Source organism: Nanorana parkeri, unplaced genomic scaffold, assembly GCF_000935625.1.
Source record: "Nanorana parkeri isolate BGI_ZX_2015 unplaced genomic scaffold, ASM93562v1 scaffold480, whole genome shotgun sequence".
Taxonomy (NCBI): Eukaryota; Metazoa; Chordata; class Amphibia; order Anura; family Dicroglossidae; genus Nanorana; species Nanorana parkeri.
The window spans coordinates 913,974-929,684 of record NW_017306748.1 but is presented as its reverse complement, the minus strand read 5'-3'; the positions used below and the strand labels follow the sequence as shown (position 1 = coordinate 929,684).

Here is a 15,711-nt window from a genome sequence, read left to right as displayed (position 1 = left end):
TAGGTACCTGAGGGCTTGTTCACACCAAATGTAGACCAGATCTGCATGAGTTTCTGCACACGCAGTGCAGTGGGTTGTGCCGCGTTTTTGATACGTTCCAGGCCGTTTTTAAAATAACTTTCAGTGCGTTCCAGTGTGTTTGCATGCGTTCCAGAGCAGGTAAAATAGGGCTTGCTGCAGTTTTTTTTACATGCTCTGGAACTGAATGCTGCGGTGTGAACTAGAGCCCAAAATACCATTGGAATACATTGGACGCAGTTTTGATCCGGTCTGTAACTGCTCTGCTCCTGGAACGCGCTTGGTGTGAACAAGGCCTAAAAGAAGATCCTTGCTGCACTCCTCTCTGGGAATTCCCATATGGATGCACTGGAGGGAGCTTGAAATGACTGCGGATGGCGCCGCATCATGTAGATAGTTGAAAAATGTCACCAGCACACTAAATCAATGATTACAGCAAAGTGTTCATTTACTAATGTATGCTGTATCTCATTATGCAAGCGCTTTCGGGGGCCACGCAGAGTCCTCGTCATCTCTGAGCTTGACAAAGGGGACCCTGCGTGGCCCCGGAAGCGCTTGCATAATGAGAGACAGCATATGTCAAAAAAAGAACACTAGCATGTAAGATACCTTTCCCCTCACCTTTTGCCAGGTCAGGAAGTGATAGTGACACTTCATTTCAAAGACAAAACCCAGGCATTTTTATCAGACTAAGGAAAAGATATTACTTGTATTTTTCCTATTGCTGCCTGTGCCTTCCTGTCTCAGTTTAGACTTAGACCCCCTATTTCTTCAACGGTCATCACTGGGACACGAAATGATCTGCAGTTGGATCACAGACAGAACTTAAAAGAAGATTTTAAATTCTTCTGTTTTGTCCAAAACAAAACAAAACTGGAATTGGGCTTTAAATAAAATGGAAAATGTAGAGAACATCTGCATAACTTACCCCCTCCTTTGGGAGCCCAGATAAGGATGTCCTTGTGGGGCCATAACTCTCTTTCTAAATGGTTCCATCAACATCGGGTTCATTGCAGGCCTCATGGGAGAACCTGCACCATATCCTGGCATCATAGGCGAACCGACCGGCATGCCCGGAACTGGCATTCGTCCTCCGGGAAGCATTCCGGGTCTCTGAAAGAAAACAAAAGTGTTTGTTAGCAACAGTGGTAAACCCTACACCTGAAGGGGTTAAAGAGGGAAGAAGGAAAACAAACGACTACCCCACAAGGCAGACAAGATATACTTTAAAACAGTGGTTCTCAACCTGTGTAACCTCAGGACCCACATTTGTCCTTGGTCATTAAGTCACGACCCAAGTTGCACTGCAATGGAATGCACGGCATTGCAGTATTGGGCATTCGAGTGCAGGCTATTGGACTGGGGGCTGGAGGTGCGTTTGGGGTGTCATTCAAATGAATGGCAACGCAAAACTCCTTCCACACCAGAATGCGCAGTAGGTGCAATTGCATGGTACAGTGCATTAATCATATGGGACTGTGTGATTAACACACTGTACTAGTGTGAACGGACCCTCAAATATACTGGCAGACACACACAACCACAGACACAATCTCACACACAACCACATGTACACATAATGCACTGTGCCACGCAATCGCACTTTCTGTGCATTCTGGTGCAGGAGGTGTGTTGCATTGCCATTCATTCGATTTGCACCCCAAAAGCACCTAAGTTTTATTGCCCGCACCGGAACGCACGGTATCACAATGCCGTGCGTACCAGTGTGCTGCGACTTGGGTCACGACTTAATGACCAAGGACAAATGTGGGTCCTGAGGTTACACAGGTTGAGAACCTCTGATCTGGACTACTATTACCAGACATTTACCTTAACAAGCCAAGGTCCCCTGTGAACCTGTCAAAAGCACCCCTTGCGGGCACACATGCCACTGGTTAACAAGCCATAGTCTATGGCAGCGGTGGTCAACTTACGTGATATAAGGAGCATTAAATGAAGCCCCTGAGGTCACCAAAGGGCCATACACACAATATTAATTGAATATAGTATTACAGAAAGCTGTCAGAGACTGCAGACATGCAGCAAGGAGGTGGTCAGATAGTACAGTTATGTTTGGGCACACGTGCCACTGGTTGAGAACCCATCACTGGCTATAATGTTACAAGGAGTCGTCAAAGACTGCAGACATGCAGCAGGAGATGGTCAGAGACTGCGGGTGTGCTACAAGAGATGGTTAAAAACTACACGTGTGTTACAAGAGATGGCCGGAGACTGCAGGTAAACTGCAAGAGATGGTCAGAGACTGCAGGTGTGCCACAAGAGATGGTTTAAAACTGCAGGAGTACTACAAGAGATGGCCAGTGACTGCAGGTATGCTACAAGAGATGGTCAGGCTGCAGGTGTGCCAAAAGAGATGGTTTAAAAACGTCAGGTGAGCTACAAGAGATAGCCAGTGACTGCAGGTGTGCTACAGATGGTACGGTTGATGAGCATGCATCCAGTCATCAAGGGGCTGGCTGCAAGGTCCTGGAAGAGACGCACGGTGGCTCACCAGAAGTATCCCAGAAACTTGGGGATTAGGGGCCACGTGCATAAAAAAAAGGTATTTATTTTTTGCTTGCTATTCTGGGGAAGTAGGTGAGGACAGTGAAGGCCCACTTCATATTACTTTAACTTTGCGTTATAGAGAGTTGGCACACAGTGGAGCCCTCATGTCTTGGCTCTAATGCATTTGTCAGCACAGCTTCTTAACGTTATAAACGCCATTAATACTGCTCCCCCCCTCCATAGAAACACGCCAACACAGGACGCTGACCACAAACACTGCGTAGGCCATACTCCGCGTCCCACGTGACCAAGCAGAAACTCCATGGTGCGCGGAGCAGCTTTTCGGAAGCCGATTGGCTGCCGCGCGTCCGGTGACTTGTGCGCAGGCATTGTAGTTCTCCCGCTTGCATCTTCCGTGTTAAACTCAGGCCGTCGGACTACAAAGTCCACAATGTCCTGCGCTCTGCGCAGCCCGCCTGTTCACTGCGCGCTGCGGAGGGGTTTAATTACCACAGGTGGACCCCACGTGAGGAGAGGACTCGCACAAGGTGGAAACTCCGAACGAAGACCCTCTTGGTGGGGGAATGTATCTGTGTTGTGTTTCATGAATTAGGAACTGAGTATAAGTGACTGGTCCGAATTAACGCCGGCTACTGTGTGTGTGGTTTCGTTTCTTTCTGTTTTTTTGTTTTAACGTATCGTTCGTTATTAGCTACGTGTGAGTGGTTGTATTGGTGTGCGAAGTCAAATCTTCTGTGGGTAAAAATGGCTCCTATAAAGCACAGCTGCAAGCTGGCTCCCTTTCCTGACTTCAGATATTCCTGTTTTGCCTTTTTATATTTACAATTTTGTGTTATTTAGAAACCTTCATTTTACGCCTTTTTTGGTTGGCGGATTCTCACATTGCCCCTCCGCCCTGTCCCTGGCTTCCTGAGGCGGGAGCAGCATGCGCCCAGCAAAGCGGGAATTCACGAATCGCTTATTTGGTCCAGGTCGGTAGTTCTCTATAGAGCGCGCGTTTGCCACAACGATTGTTATTTTTTCAGCCATGTGGTTTATCGTTTCACCCTTTTGTAGCTAAAAATAAATTGTTATGGCTTTGCAAACTAAGCCTACCGTCCTGAACTAAATACGCACTTTGGGAAGTCCCGCTTCACTAGGCGCATGCTATTGAAGCCGGAGGATCGGCACCACAAGCAACCAGGATATCCTAGAGAAAACGGTCGCTTTATCGTTCAGGACGCATTCACACTGTTCTGTGGAGACAACGCATTGCCTGCACGTTGTGTGCACTGCTGAGGTACCATTTTTCACATGCCACCCTAACGCACCTTGCGGACGCACACTTCTGCGCCATTTATATTTATCATAGTTGGATGACACGTATGATGTTTGTATGTGTGTCTATATATGATAAGTAAGGCTAGCACTGCACTATTTATACTGTTTTATATTAAATGATGAGTTCATTGAAGTGGAGCTTCATTTATAGGATCAGAGGAATTTGTGTTGTGTTGCTAAAAATGGCGCTTTTACACCCGTTTTAATGCGTGAGGATGCCCATTCAAATGTGCCGTAAAGGCGTAGTCCACCTGTTTGCAAGGATTATCAATGTACCCACATTAATATAATCAACAAGGTGCATTTATTACATTTTTGTGTTGAAGCTTGCAGAGCATTGCAACCGCTGTGGCATGGGTAGAGCATTGCAACCGCGATATCCGCACATGGGTGCAATGCACAGGCTCCTGCATTGTTTACACTTTAGCTCCCTAACTATGGCTGTAACATGAAACATGGCCACTAAGGTGGACTGTGCCTTTAACCCCTTCGTGATGGGAGATGTACACTGTACGTCCTGTCACAAAGTGCCTGTATGACTGGCCATGTACACTGTACGTGACGAGTTATTTAAGGCTTTGTAATGCCAGCAACTGCTGATTCTCAGTGGTTACCATTCATTAATGAGTGCCTCAGTACTGAGGCATTCATTAATGAAATAGTTAAAGGAGAATTATGAGGCTTGTGATTTTAACTCAGCCTCCTAATCGGAGCCGACCTGTGACAATGAAACTGTCACAGATCGGGAAGTGTGCGAACACATACTGTCGGTCGCTCACTTCTCGATCCTGTCCCTGCAGAGAGCCATGACTGTCACTCACGGCTCCCTGCAGTGATTCCCCTGTCCGATCCTCCATCGCTGACTGGCGAAACTTAGGCCTAAAATGTGGAATATAACATGGGTGCAAAAATTGAAAAAAGGGCCTCAGTCATGAAGGGGTTAAAGAAAGAGAACAACCTCAGGCAAAAGTTGGATGTCCTAATAGCAACAATTTAAAAAAAAAGAAGTCAAAAGGTTTTTAAGGTATTTCAAATGCTGATTAAATCACTTAGTGGATGCTGATCCTTGATTTTTGTTGTCCTGCAGAATAAGCTGGTCCCCTGAGCACTGGTCCTGATATCCTGTTTTGGGCTGGCTCCTTTCCCTTGCAGTATCCTATGGAGCCACCTTTGTGTGTGCTAGTAAGCTGTGTGTCTTCACAAATACAGGCAGAGCAAGGCAATCCACTCTTCTACCCCTACTACCCTCTCTTTCCTCTCTTCTTTCTCCAAGCTAGTAGATGGACAGTTGCTGGAGACTACTCTGCTCCTTGTAATTTTTGTATTCAACAGGAAGTTCAGGGAAGCTGAGTTGAGAAAGTTGCAGTCAGCTGTTAGGAAATAATGGGGGGAATTTATCAAAACTTTAGCAGACAAAATCCGGAGCAGATTTGCACTGCAACCAATCTCTTTACCTCACTTAAAACCCCAGTTTAACTGTACAATAAATCCTGCATTGGTCAGGTACCTGCTAAATACTGAACCATGGGTATTTTACGAGTCCTTTGCAGAGATCTGTTTTTTTTGGGTTTGTTTTAACACCTAGACAAAAACAAGCATGCAACCCTTGGAGTGCAGGAATATCCCCACTGCAAGGGTTAAGAACATTTTTGCCTGGAGTTCTGCTTTGAAAGAAGCCTGTGCGTAAAAAATATAGTGCTTACCAAAGCTAACCTCTCTGAAAATTCTAGTTGTCTTGCCACCTACCGTATGAACTGTATGCAGATCATGACTTGCTGCATGCTTGCTCTGCGTCAGAAAGTGTTCAGGTCAGCAGCAGCCAGGCAATGAGCATTTTCAGATAGATGGCCACAACATCAAAGAAAATAAGTTTTATTGATGATAAATGCGATGTGATTTAGTCATCAAGGTAAACATTGGTCTACATACTTCTGATAGTTGGCTGCTTGTTAATGAAATACTAATGTGACTGCTAGCAGCAGGTCCTCAACCATGGCTTATCCTCCCCATATTGTATTGCTACATGTATCCAAAACAGTGCAGGGGTGACTGCTAGCAGCAGGTCCTCAACCATGGCCTATCCTCCCCATATTGTATTGCTACATGTATCCAAAACAGTGCAGGGGTGACTGCTAGCACCAGATCCTCAACCATGGCTTATCCTCCCCATATTGTATTGCTACATGTATCCAAAACAGTGCAGGGGTGACTGCTAGCAGCAGATCCTCAAGCATGGCTTATCCTCCCCATATTGTATTGCTACATGTATCCAAAACAGTGCAGGGGTGACTGCTAGCACCAGATCCTCAACCATGGCTTATCCTCCCCATATTGTATTGCTACATGTATCCAAAACAGTGCAGGGGTGACTGCTAGCAGCAGATCCTCAAGCATGGCTTATCCTCCCCATATTGTATTGCTACATGTATCCTAAAAAGTGCAGGGATGTAAAGAAATGTGGTCTTTGCTGTGTGCTGCCACTGCTACACTAGGCACAGGCCTGCGGGTCCTTTTTCACTTTGTATTAAAGCTTTGTGTTACAAAAAAGAAAATGGTTATGTATCGGGTTTGGTATGACATGCTGTGCCGTATTACTGTTTTATTAATGATTTCAACTATATTTTATGCATGTCAACTATTCCTCAATAAATATTTATTACAGCTCTGCCTTGGATATAAATTTTATTCAAGGTCACGTTATTCCAGAAATATGACACAAAATAATATATACGTGTATCATAAAATGTTATCTTTATATGTGATTTTTTTTTTTTTTTTTTTTTGTTTTCCTACAGCAAGAATTTGAATGGTGTCCAAGCAGTGACGAGAACTGAATGCCAGAAAATGTGAAATCAATTCATAGGTGTGATTTATAGCCAGGAAGATGGAAATTCTGCTTGGAAGTGGGAATCGCATGCATACAAATGTAAGTTTTATCTCAGCAAATGTAGATTTTATGGAGAGAAATCGATTTTACGTACATACGGTTTATAGGCTGGTGGTGATGAGCAGATTTCTAGTTCCAACAAAAATTCTGTTACTTCAAATATTTAGTTAGGAAGAATTTGTTATATGACAGAAGTGATTTTGCAATGACTTTGGCCCACTTAATTGCCCACAAATGATTACAATATTTTGTTACAGTGGACCTAAGTTCTAAAAGTAACTGTGCCCCTCAGTGAGTTGAGTTGGTAATCAGGTAGTCCATCTATCACGTACCTGGTGGGGAGCCGAGTTGTGAGGAGGCCTCCTTTGCAGCACGAGTTCCACACCCCTGAATGTGGAGACAGAAGGTGGGGAAACAACGGGCAGCACCGGTGCCGGACGATGCAGGACACTGGGCCTGGGCAGGTCCTTGAGGCCCGTCTTCAGTGAGGAAGGAAGCAGGTGCTGATGCGTGTGGAGCAGAGCTGAGTCAGGCAAGCCAAGGTCAGCAACAATCGGGCGGCAAGGTACGAAAGGAGCAGGCAAAGGAGAATCCAGGGACAAGCAGAAGTCGGAGGCAGGCGGCAGTCAGGCAAGGTCAAGGAATCCGGTCGATGATGATACGGCAACAGGCAAGATACAGGAACATACACTCAAGCTGAAAGACCACTCAGCAATGATCCTAGGAGTTGGGCCAGCTTAAATAGGATCATTCCCAGACAGAGCAAATCACTTCCTGTGCGCCATGTGCGTGCGACCTCGCACATCCGGGTGCAGCTTGCGCATTAGCTGCAGCTTGCGCATGCGCAGTAGCTGCCGCATGCGCAGTAGCCACCGCTTCCCGCAAATGTGTTGAACAGGCCTATGCGCATGCGCAGTCGTAACTCTGCTGTTAGGCATGGTCTTGCACCCTCCTCTACCCTGCTGCCCATAGACTGCCATTACCAAAGTTTACTTCCCCTATAGAGTACTTCCCTTTCACTTCCTGCCTGAGTGACAGTGGCCACCCAAAGGGGACACAAATGACAATTTTATATGTGACCGAGCTGCTGAATCTTTCCTTTGCATCCAAAACTAAAGCAAAATTTGATTTGCATTTTTGTTATATATAAATATATATAATACACCTGTGATAATTGAGTAGCGTAACCCAAACCATTGCACATTAAATTGAACATCTTGTTTAAAATGTTGCAAAAGTGTGGGATCACTTTAAGACTGAAGTGCTCCGGCTTGTTCACGGAAGGTATTTAAAAGATCTGCAACTTAATTTTAAGAAATAACCTAGGTAATCATTTGATTAATTGGAAAGTATGGTGCTTAAATGTGCCCGCAGTTAACTTCTTTTCCTTCAGCTCTTCCTTCCCGCCCTCTCTTCCTTTCCTCTCTTTCACTCGTGCTCATTTTTCCCCCTCTTCTCCCCTCCCCACTTTAGTCCCATTCAGGTGTAAAGTGTGCTTGTCTCACCTAGCTGGAAAGACCAGATTCCTCTCCAAATGCAGTGCATGCTGGGTAACGGCTGTTACACCTCTCACCCCTTTCACTTGAGTTAGAGACAGAGTGCAGACAAGTACAGTGGCACTGTGGCAGGACATGTTACAGAGTGAAGCTGCACGCACATACTACATAAATATACTTTTATGTGTGAGATGTAGGGTGCATTTGTCTTTTTCAGCATAGCAAATGTTAATCTTGTGGGTGGCCCTACCCTGTCCTATCCTGTCATGAGATAGTCATATGGGAGTTTTGGTTGTGAGCCAGGGGAAGCATTAAGTAAGGAAAATCTTCATGCTTCAGTGCCGGGATGTCAGAGTTGCTGCTATATGAGCAATGTACAATATTTATATCCATCGCATAACATATGCATTAAGACTTTTGCTACCAGAGCCATTTTCATTTCTCTATTCTGCGAGGGACACGGCTCTGAAGAATTCTGAGAAGTAGGGTTATGCTGCTGCCCCCGGAACAATTGGACACTAGGCAAAAATATTAAAAGCCTGTCACTTTAAAGAAGAACTCTGGCTAAAACTTTTATTAACCCTTGCAGTGGGGCCACCCCATGCACTGCAAAGGTCAGCTGCATTTTCTTTTTGTCTAGGTGGTAAACTAAAGTTATCCTCACCTTAACCTCGGAACCGGCTTGCTTTTAGACTGATCCCTGAAGCCTCTCTTCCCTTCTACTGTAGTGGTCTAAGGTCCTATAAATCATCAGTGTATAGACATGGGGACACTGAGGAACATACCAATGCAGCACTGTAGGAGGAAACAGGCTTCTGAGACGAGTATAACTTTTTTTTATACATATACCCTCCCACCTCATACTTGCCAGTTTTGCTTAGTGTCCTCAGGAGACTGAATGTTTCCTGATCTTCTGGCTTATTATTTTAGTTTTATTTTGTTGAAGATTCTACTACCGAGAGCTGTTAGCTTATTCATATCGGACATTATGAAATCCTGGGAGTCTCTCCTGCTAGCTGACAAAACTAAGAGATTTGTGCTGGATAAGTTAAATCTAAAAGCAGTCCATCTGAGGAGACACGCTTCATTGATCACAGATGCAGGGAGCTGGCTAAGATGGTCTGGGATGTATAACTTTTTTTTTTGGCACCTAGAGCATTTAATCCTTGCAGTGCAGGTTGGGTTGGAGTTGTAAGTGGGTGGGTAGCCCCACTGCAAAGGGTTAATAACATTTTTAAAAGGGAGTTGTATCTGTTCAAGAAGTACAAAAAAAATAAAAATACTCGTTGACTTATTTCCTGTACTCTCTGCCTCTGTTGCACTGCTATTAGTTACACCGCAATCTCTTTGGACTAAAACACTTCCTCCCTATGTTATGGAGCAGGGGAGATGTTCTGTAGTCTTTAACACATTTCCTGTTCTAGGGTGACCAGAAGAGTGTTATCACCCTAGGACAGGAATTATGTTACTGGCAGGATCACAAGGCAAAAATCATTGATTAATCACAATCATTTTTCATCAGCAAGAAAGTGAAATGTTAATGTTACGTTGTCTCAGTGGCACCGTGGGTCCTCTAGCATATCCCCTTTGATTACTTTGACTACTGTGCTTCTTCAGAGTCTGTCTACAGTCCATGACACCATCCCAAACCTGCCGCGACAAGTTCAGACACAAGCATCTAACAATGGCCTTCTCAGTACCACGGCTCTCTACTCAAATAAATTTGTTAGCTTCTAGCTTTAGGTTTTATGGATAATCCTTCTTCAAAGGCTACACATTCAGCCTTGGGTTCCTTCAGTCACGCCACTGAAAATATAGATGGCTCCTGCCTCAGTAGAGCTACTTACAAAAAAGGTTTTTTTTCATTGAGATTGCTGGATGAAGTTAGAGGAATGAACATATACTGTTGACAAATATCTACACCCACAGGGTTCTTTACAGAAGGGTGAAGAGTTTGGAGAAGGCAGGAGAAGTGAACAATTTAGGACAACATAGCTGATTTGGAAAAATTCTCCAAATCGGCTCACTTTCCAGTTCTGCTATGTTGTCCTAGATTGTTCACTTCTCCTGCTTTCTCCAAACTCTTCACCCTATTGTGAATAACCCTTCTAATCACTAAAATCTTTTATCACCTTTCACATAGTGAAAATTTAATTTTTAAATATTTACTATTTATGAATCTATAGTTTTAATATTCTACCTGTTAATCCTGCCATTGAGTACCCTTTGCAGCCACTTCCTGTTATAGGGTGACTATGATCTATCTCTATCCCAGTTGCTCTCCTGGGTTGTCACTTTGTTCCAGTGGGGACTGCAAGCAGCCACTCTGATGCAGTTTACACAGGCATAGTCTACTGTTGTCGCCACCATAAAACCTGTCCTGAGCAATGAGTTAATTCTTGTAGACAGAAAGTGGCGGTAAAATAGGCTGCAGGAGATCAGCAGTACTGATATGCAACGGAGGATGAAAAAAAACCAAGTAAATCCCGAGTATTTTAATAAAAAACACAGCAGTGTTTTATGATGCACCGTGCTTTAAGCAAAGGAAATATTTTCTAGTTAGGCCTAATTTACACGACCAGTGAGGTCTGGACAGCCGATTTCTGTGGCAAGACTCGTGGTTTGTTGTGGCTGGAATCTCAGGTGGTTGTGGACAGCTGCGCCCGGGGAAGCCTATACAAAGCATTGAGAGGCTGACAGGAGCCGCTATGCATCCAGGGCCAGTCATCTGTCTCTAACCGCAGGTAACCTCTGGATGTGCAGATACCTATGAACAGTGGTGGACAGCCACAACCGTCCAGCCAGGCTTCCATGCCGCAGCTTTCCGCAACCAAAGGTGATACGCAAGAATCCGCTGAATCCCCCTTGCAGGAATCTGCTGTTCGGACCCTATAGGACATGTGAATGAGGCCTTAAGTCTACAATTAGGTCTTGTGCATATGGGTGGCTGAGCCCATGCAAGGCATTTCCCTACACCAGGCAGCCACAGGTGCCGTTTACAACCTCCTATAGAAGTCAATGGCTGTACATGGGTAATCGCGGGTATTTGCACACAGCCTCTTATGCGTACGGATGCTAATTTGGACGCAGGTATTCTGCTGTCCATGTGCATGAGTCCTCACATTTACTGACTGATTAGTAAATGGGTCACTAGTGACATGTCCATAGGCTTTACGTGTGAATGGCAAAGCTGGGTACTGACGCATGGAGATTTTTTTCGATCAACCTGTGAGGCTAAACAAATACTTTTTTTTACAAATGTATTATTTGGTTAGGCAAGTGATCGCAAAATGCATTAGTCCTTTAGTTGAGTACTAAATGGTTGCCATGAGTTACTGCACTTTGTGTATCCCCTCTTTTCTTTGTGCTGCCTTGCTGTATATACATGCAAATCTCTTCTAGCAACAACCAGTATATATTCTGGAAGCCCGGGATGTAAACAAAGATATTCTTTACCACAATATATTATTGAAAGTTTCAAGTAAATACAGGGGTGACAGCTTAGCCCCTATTCACACCATAGCATAGCGGGAACACACGTTGCACGTTTCCTGGGCTTTTGTTTCCCACATTTGTTGAGCATTCTCATTGATTGCAGTGAGCTCCTGGATACACATCAAATACGGGAAAGTAGTGCATGTAGAAAATTCTGCAACATGCGTTCCATGTTTTTCCCACTGCATGTTCATGCACTCTCACGCGTACAAACACGTGGGATAAGAGCGCGTTTTCCAGGCCACTTTTGGGGTGCCATAAACTAGTAATGGCACCGCAAGCGCGTTTTGTGTTCACAATACACTATTGTGTGAATGGGGACTCAGGCATATCCCGAGCGAGTGCATGGATGATATTATAATATATAAGATAATATTGCTGATACACAGAATGTGTAAGAAAAAACAAAAGTTAAAATGTAAATTTTAGTTAATTATTGTCACCGTTTTGTGAAGCATTATAATAAACATGTGACATAAGTAGAAGGTTTGGGCAGTGATCTTATACCCATTTTATTGCATACCTGTTTAAGTTATAGTTCCTTTTGTACCAATATGAACATGAATCCTTAATAATGATGGTACTGGTTAAATAACGTTACAAAGGTTACCTGATAAGGGCCCGGTGGGGGTCGGTATAACCCCGGGTTTGGTACTCTCATCATGTGCATCTGGTTTCCAAGAGGGAGGGGAAGACCACCCCTTGCGGACATTGAGGAAATAAAGGGGCGATCCCCCTGTCAGTGGGCTTCTTGGTCACTTATATTTCCAGGACAAGTCTTGCGAAGTCTCTTTTATTGGCAGCGTACACCCTTCCTCCGTGCTGCCTCTCCTTTTCTGTAACTTTTTGTTGCGTGTATCGCTGGCACCCTCCTCCTAGGTATAATAACCACTTCTCTTCTTCCTGGAACTCTGCCTCCCACAGTGTTACTACTGCTACCTTTCCTCTAACCTTCTGTTGTATTTTGTGATCCTTCCATGTGTAGATTTCAAGCTCCGATCAGCCTGTCCCGCAAGTCAGTCCTCGGTGCAGCCAGCTCCGATGTGTAACCTTTGTGCACTTCAAGCCCTGATCAGTCTAGCTTCCCCCGCATGTAGGTTCTTAAAAGTTGAGCCACTTCCTATATGTATCTTCTGTGCAGATCAGCCTCTTGTGTGTCTCTTCTGTACGGTACAGCTTCATGTGTATATAGCCAGCATTCTGCACCCTCCTGTTGTATGTGTTGCGCAGTGCAACCCCCCCACTGGGTAACTTGTGCTGTGCAGCTTCTTCCTACTGCTGTTAGTCTCATAGGAAGTTATTGGAAGGTTTTTCTGTTGGTGTCATCACTTCCAGAGAGCTGTTTTGCAACAAGCCTCCCATCTCATCTCTGCCCTCCCTTTTTTACCCCCTCTCCTCCTTTCCTTATCTCTCTCCTCCCTTTTTTTCAGCTTCCCCTCCTTTTGGTTACCTCCTCCCTCTCCGTGTTCTTTAATCTTAGCCAGCCCTCTCTCCTCCTCTCACCCCTTGTTTCTGCCACACCTATCACGCCCCTTGTGTGTTTGCCCTCTTCTTGCTCAGTCATCTGTCATTTGGCTAGACTTTCATCTCTTTCCCTCCACTCATCTGCCTCCCTCCTTTTTTACTGGGTTTCACTCTACCTGTCTTATGTGTGCTCTGTTATCTGTCACTCCACCCTTTGCCTGCCCTCTAACCCCCTTCTCTGTTCCTTCCCTTATTTTCTGTTCCATGTGCTCAGCAGACTTTGATCTGTTTCTGCCCTCACCTCCGCAGCGCTGGTTCTGATTGCTGGAAGAGGCGTGCATGCCCCCAGTTTTTTTTGTTCCGTATGCATTTCACATTGCTAACAACTTGACTCCCACATAGATTCTGTGACTCATTGTTGCTGCAGTCGTGTAAAATAGTATAGCTTTCAGTTTTTGGGTGCATAAGCATTCTGTTTTGTTTTTTTATGTCCAGCATTGTATTGGCAAGTAGGCAATTTATAACACATGAAACTTACAGGCATCAAGATATATTGTTGCCCTTTGCAGGGCTTGTAATATAGAAAGTACCCATGCAGGTATCAGTGTTTACAGGCAGCACTGATTGCGTTTTGTGTATAAGGTACTGTGTGTTGTCTGGGAAGATAGCCATTGGGAGAAAATTGGTCAATGTGTACTCTGATCACGTGACTGATTCTGTTAGTGTACGTTACTGCATCTCGGATTCTGAATGGCTAGATCCTTTAGATCGGGCTCAATGTATATGTATCTATGGGCTAAGTGGCTTCATCTGCTGCTGTGTAGATGGCTATAAGCAGGTCAACTTAACTTATTTAATTGGTGGCTCTTTGGAGACTGGCATTGCAAGAAATTCTGCAGGTTGTGTAACCTGACCTTCTGTTCATTCCTGCTAAATATAACAGAATAGAAAATTATAGCTCAGTGTTCCCACAACGGCCTCACGGCAGGGATGGACCAATATTAGAAGCCTGGAACCCATTGCACCAAAAAAAAAAACTTCTGTTGGCCTTTAGATTGAGAGACTGGCTTCTAAGCTGTACATTAATTTGCCCTGCCCTGCTTTTAGTGGATTTCACCTGACAAGCGGTGAATAATAGATATGCACATCCCTTGAGGGTAGCTATTGTCTGATTGTTCATTTCCAAATTATCATCCCTTCCCTTGTATGCTTGGCTATAAGCTAAATGCAGCCTGCAGATGGTGGCTAGATCTTAGGAAGTAGTCAGACTGCAGAGGCATGCTTTTGTCTTTTGTCTTGGACGTACGGGTTCAGTCATGTCCTATTGAGTGTTTGTGTGCAGTGTATGCCACGCTTATCTGTGTCCTAATGATTGAGAGCAATAGACCGCATCACAATAACAAAGATTTTTCGGCACACACTTTTACAATCTGCAAAGAGGATGTGCCTGCTGTGAAAAAAAGAAAAAAAAGTGGTCTGAAGGTCCATTCATGGAAAAGCAACAGATTTTGCTTTAATCTCTCTTCCATTTCTTTTCTTTCTCTTCCCTGCCACTCTGAGAGCAGATGGAAATACCCAGTACTTCTGAGCATTGAGGATCATGGGATTCACTCCACTGGACAGCACTGGGCCAATCGCAACTTTCATAAGAGGAATCCATAGCTCTGTGTAAGTTACTCCAGTGTCTTGTAGCTCACACAGGGCTTGCCTTTTCTCCTGGGGGCTAAACAGAGCAGCGGCTAAGTGAATGAAAGATAAGGATGTGATGCTGGGCAGGTCCACATTCAAAGTGAATCCTTTTCTTTGGCCTGGGCGGCCACACTTGTCAATTGTACAATAGATTTACAAATCAACACCTAGTGCGTGGGCCTACCTGAACAACCTTTTCAATTAACCACTTCAGTACCGGCATGTTACACCTTCATTACCAGGCCATTTTTCAGCGCTGTGCACGTTTGGCTGAGTATTCCTCCGTCACACAACACTGTAACAAAAATCATTTTATATAATTTTTGGGGGGGAACAAATAGAGCTTTCTTTCAATGGTATTTTTGATAACCATTTTTTAATTTTATTTTTACTATATAAAGTAAAGATCAAAAAAATTAGGGAAAAAAACTGTTACTTTTATAAATCATAGCAAATACAAATGTCAGGACAGTATAAAAATTAGACATGTGTGATTCGGTACGTTCCGAAATTCGTTTTGGACAAATTTTCGGAAATTGGGAGATTCGGATTCATTCGTATTACAGCTAAGACGAATGCAAACAAATCCGAATTCCCGATTTCCCGAAATTCGGGTCTGGTATGAATTGGGGGGGAACCTCACGTGGGGTTCCCCCCAAATTCCATACCAGAGCCTTAAGGTCTGGTAGGAATTTTAAAGGGGATCCCAGCCCCAAAACAATGGGGGGGGAAAAACTTGGTGTCACCCCTAACAGTACTACCAGACCCTTGATCCGAGCACTGGCAGGGCAGGAAAGTAGGGGGGGGGGGCGA

At 44.4% G+C, this 15,711-nt stretch overlaps 1 protein-coding gene across 1 annotated transcript in view; it reads right to left on the bottom strand.

The window, feature by feature from the left end:
- SMARCD2 (SWI/SNF related, matrix associated, actin dependent regulator of chromatin, subfamily d, member 2) overlaps nt 1-13,104 on the bottom strand; it is a 32,197-nt gene extending 19,093 nt beyond the window's left edge. Inside the window, exons 1-2 of the mRNA XM_018560834.1 lie at nt 12,356-13,104; nt 947-1,131 (exon numbers count right to left, since the gene is read on the bottom strand). Of these exons, the coding sequence (XP_018416336.1) occupies nt 947-1,131; nt 12,356-12,457 (287 nt within the window). The 5' untranslated portion in view covers nt 12,458-13,104. The remainder of the gene's footprint in view (nt 1-946; nt 1,132-12,355) is intronic.
- Between the last annotated feature and the right edge of the window lie 2,607 nt (nt 13,105-15,711).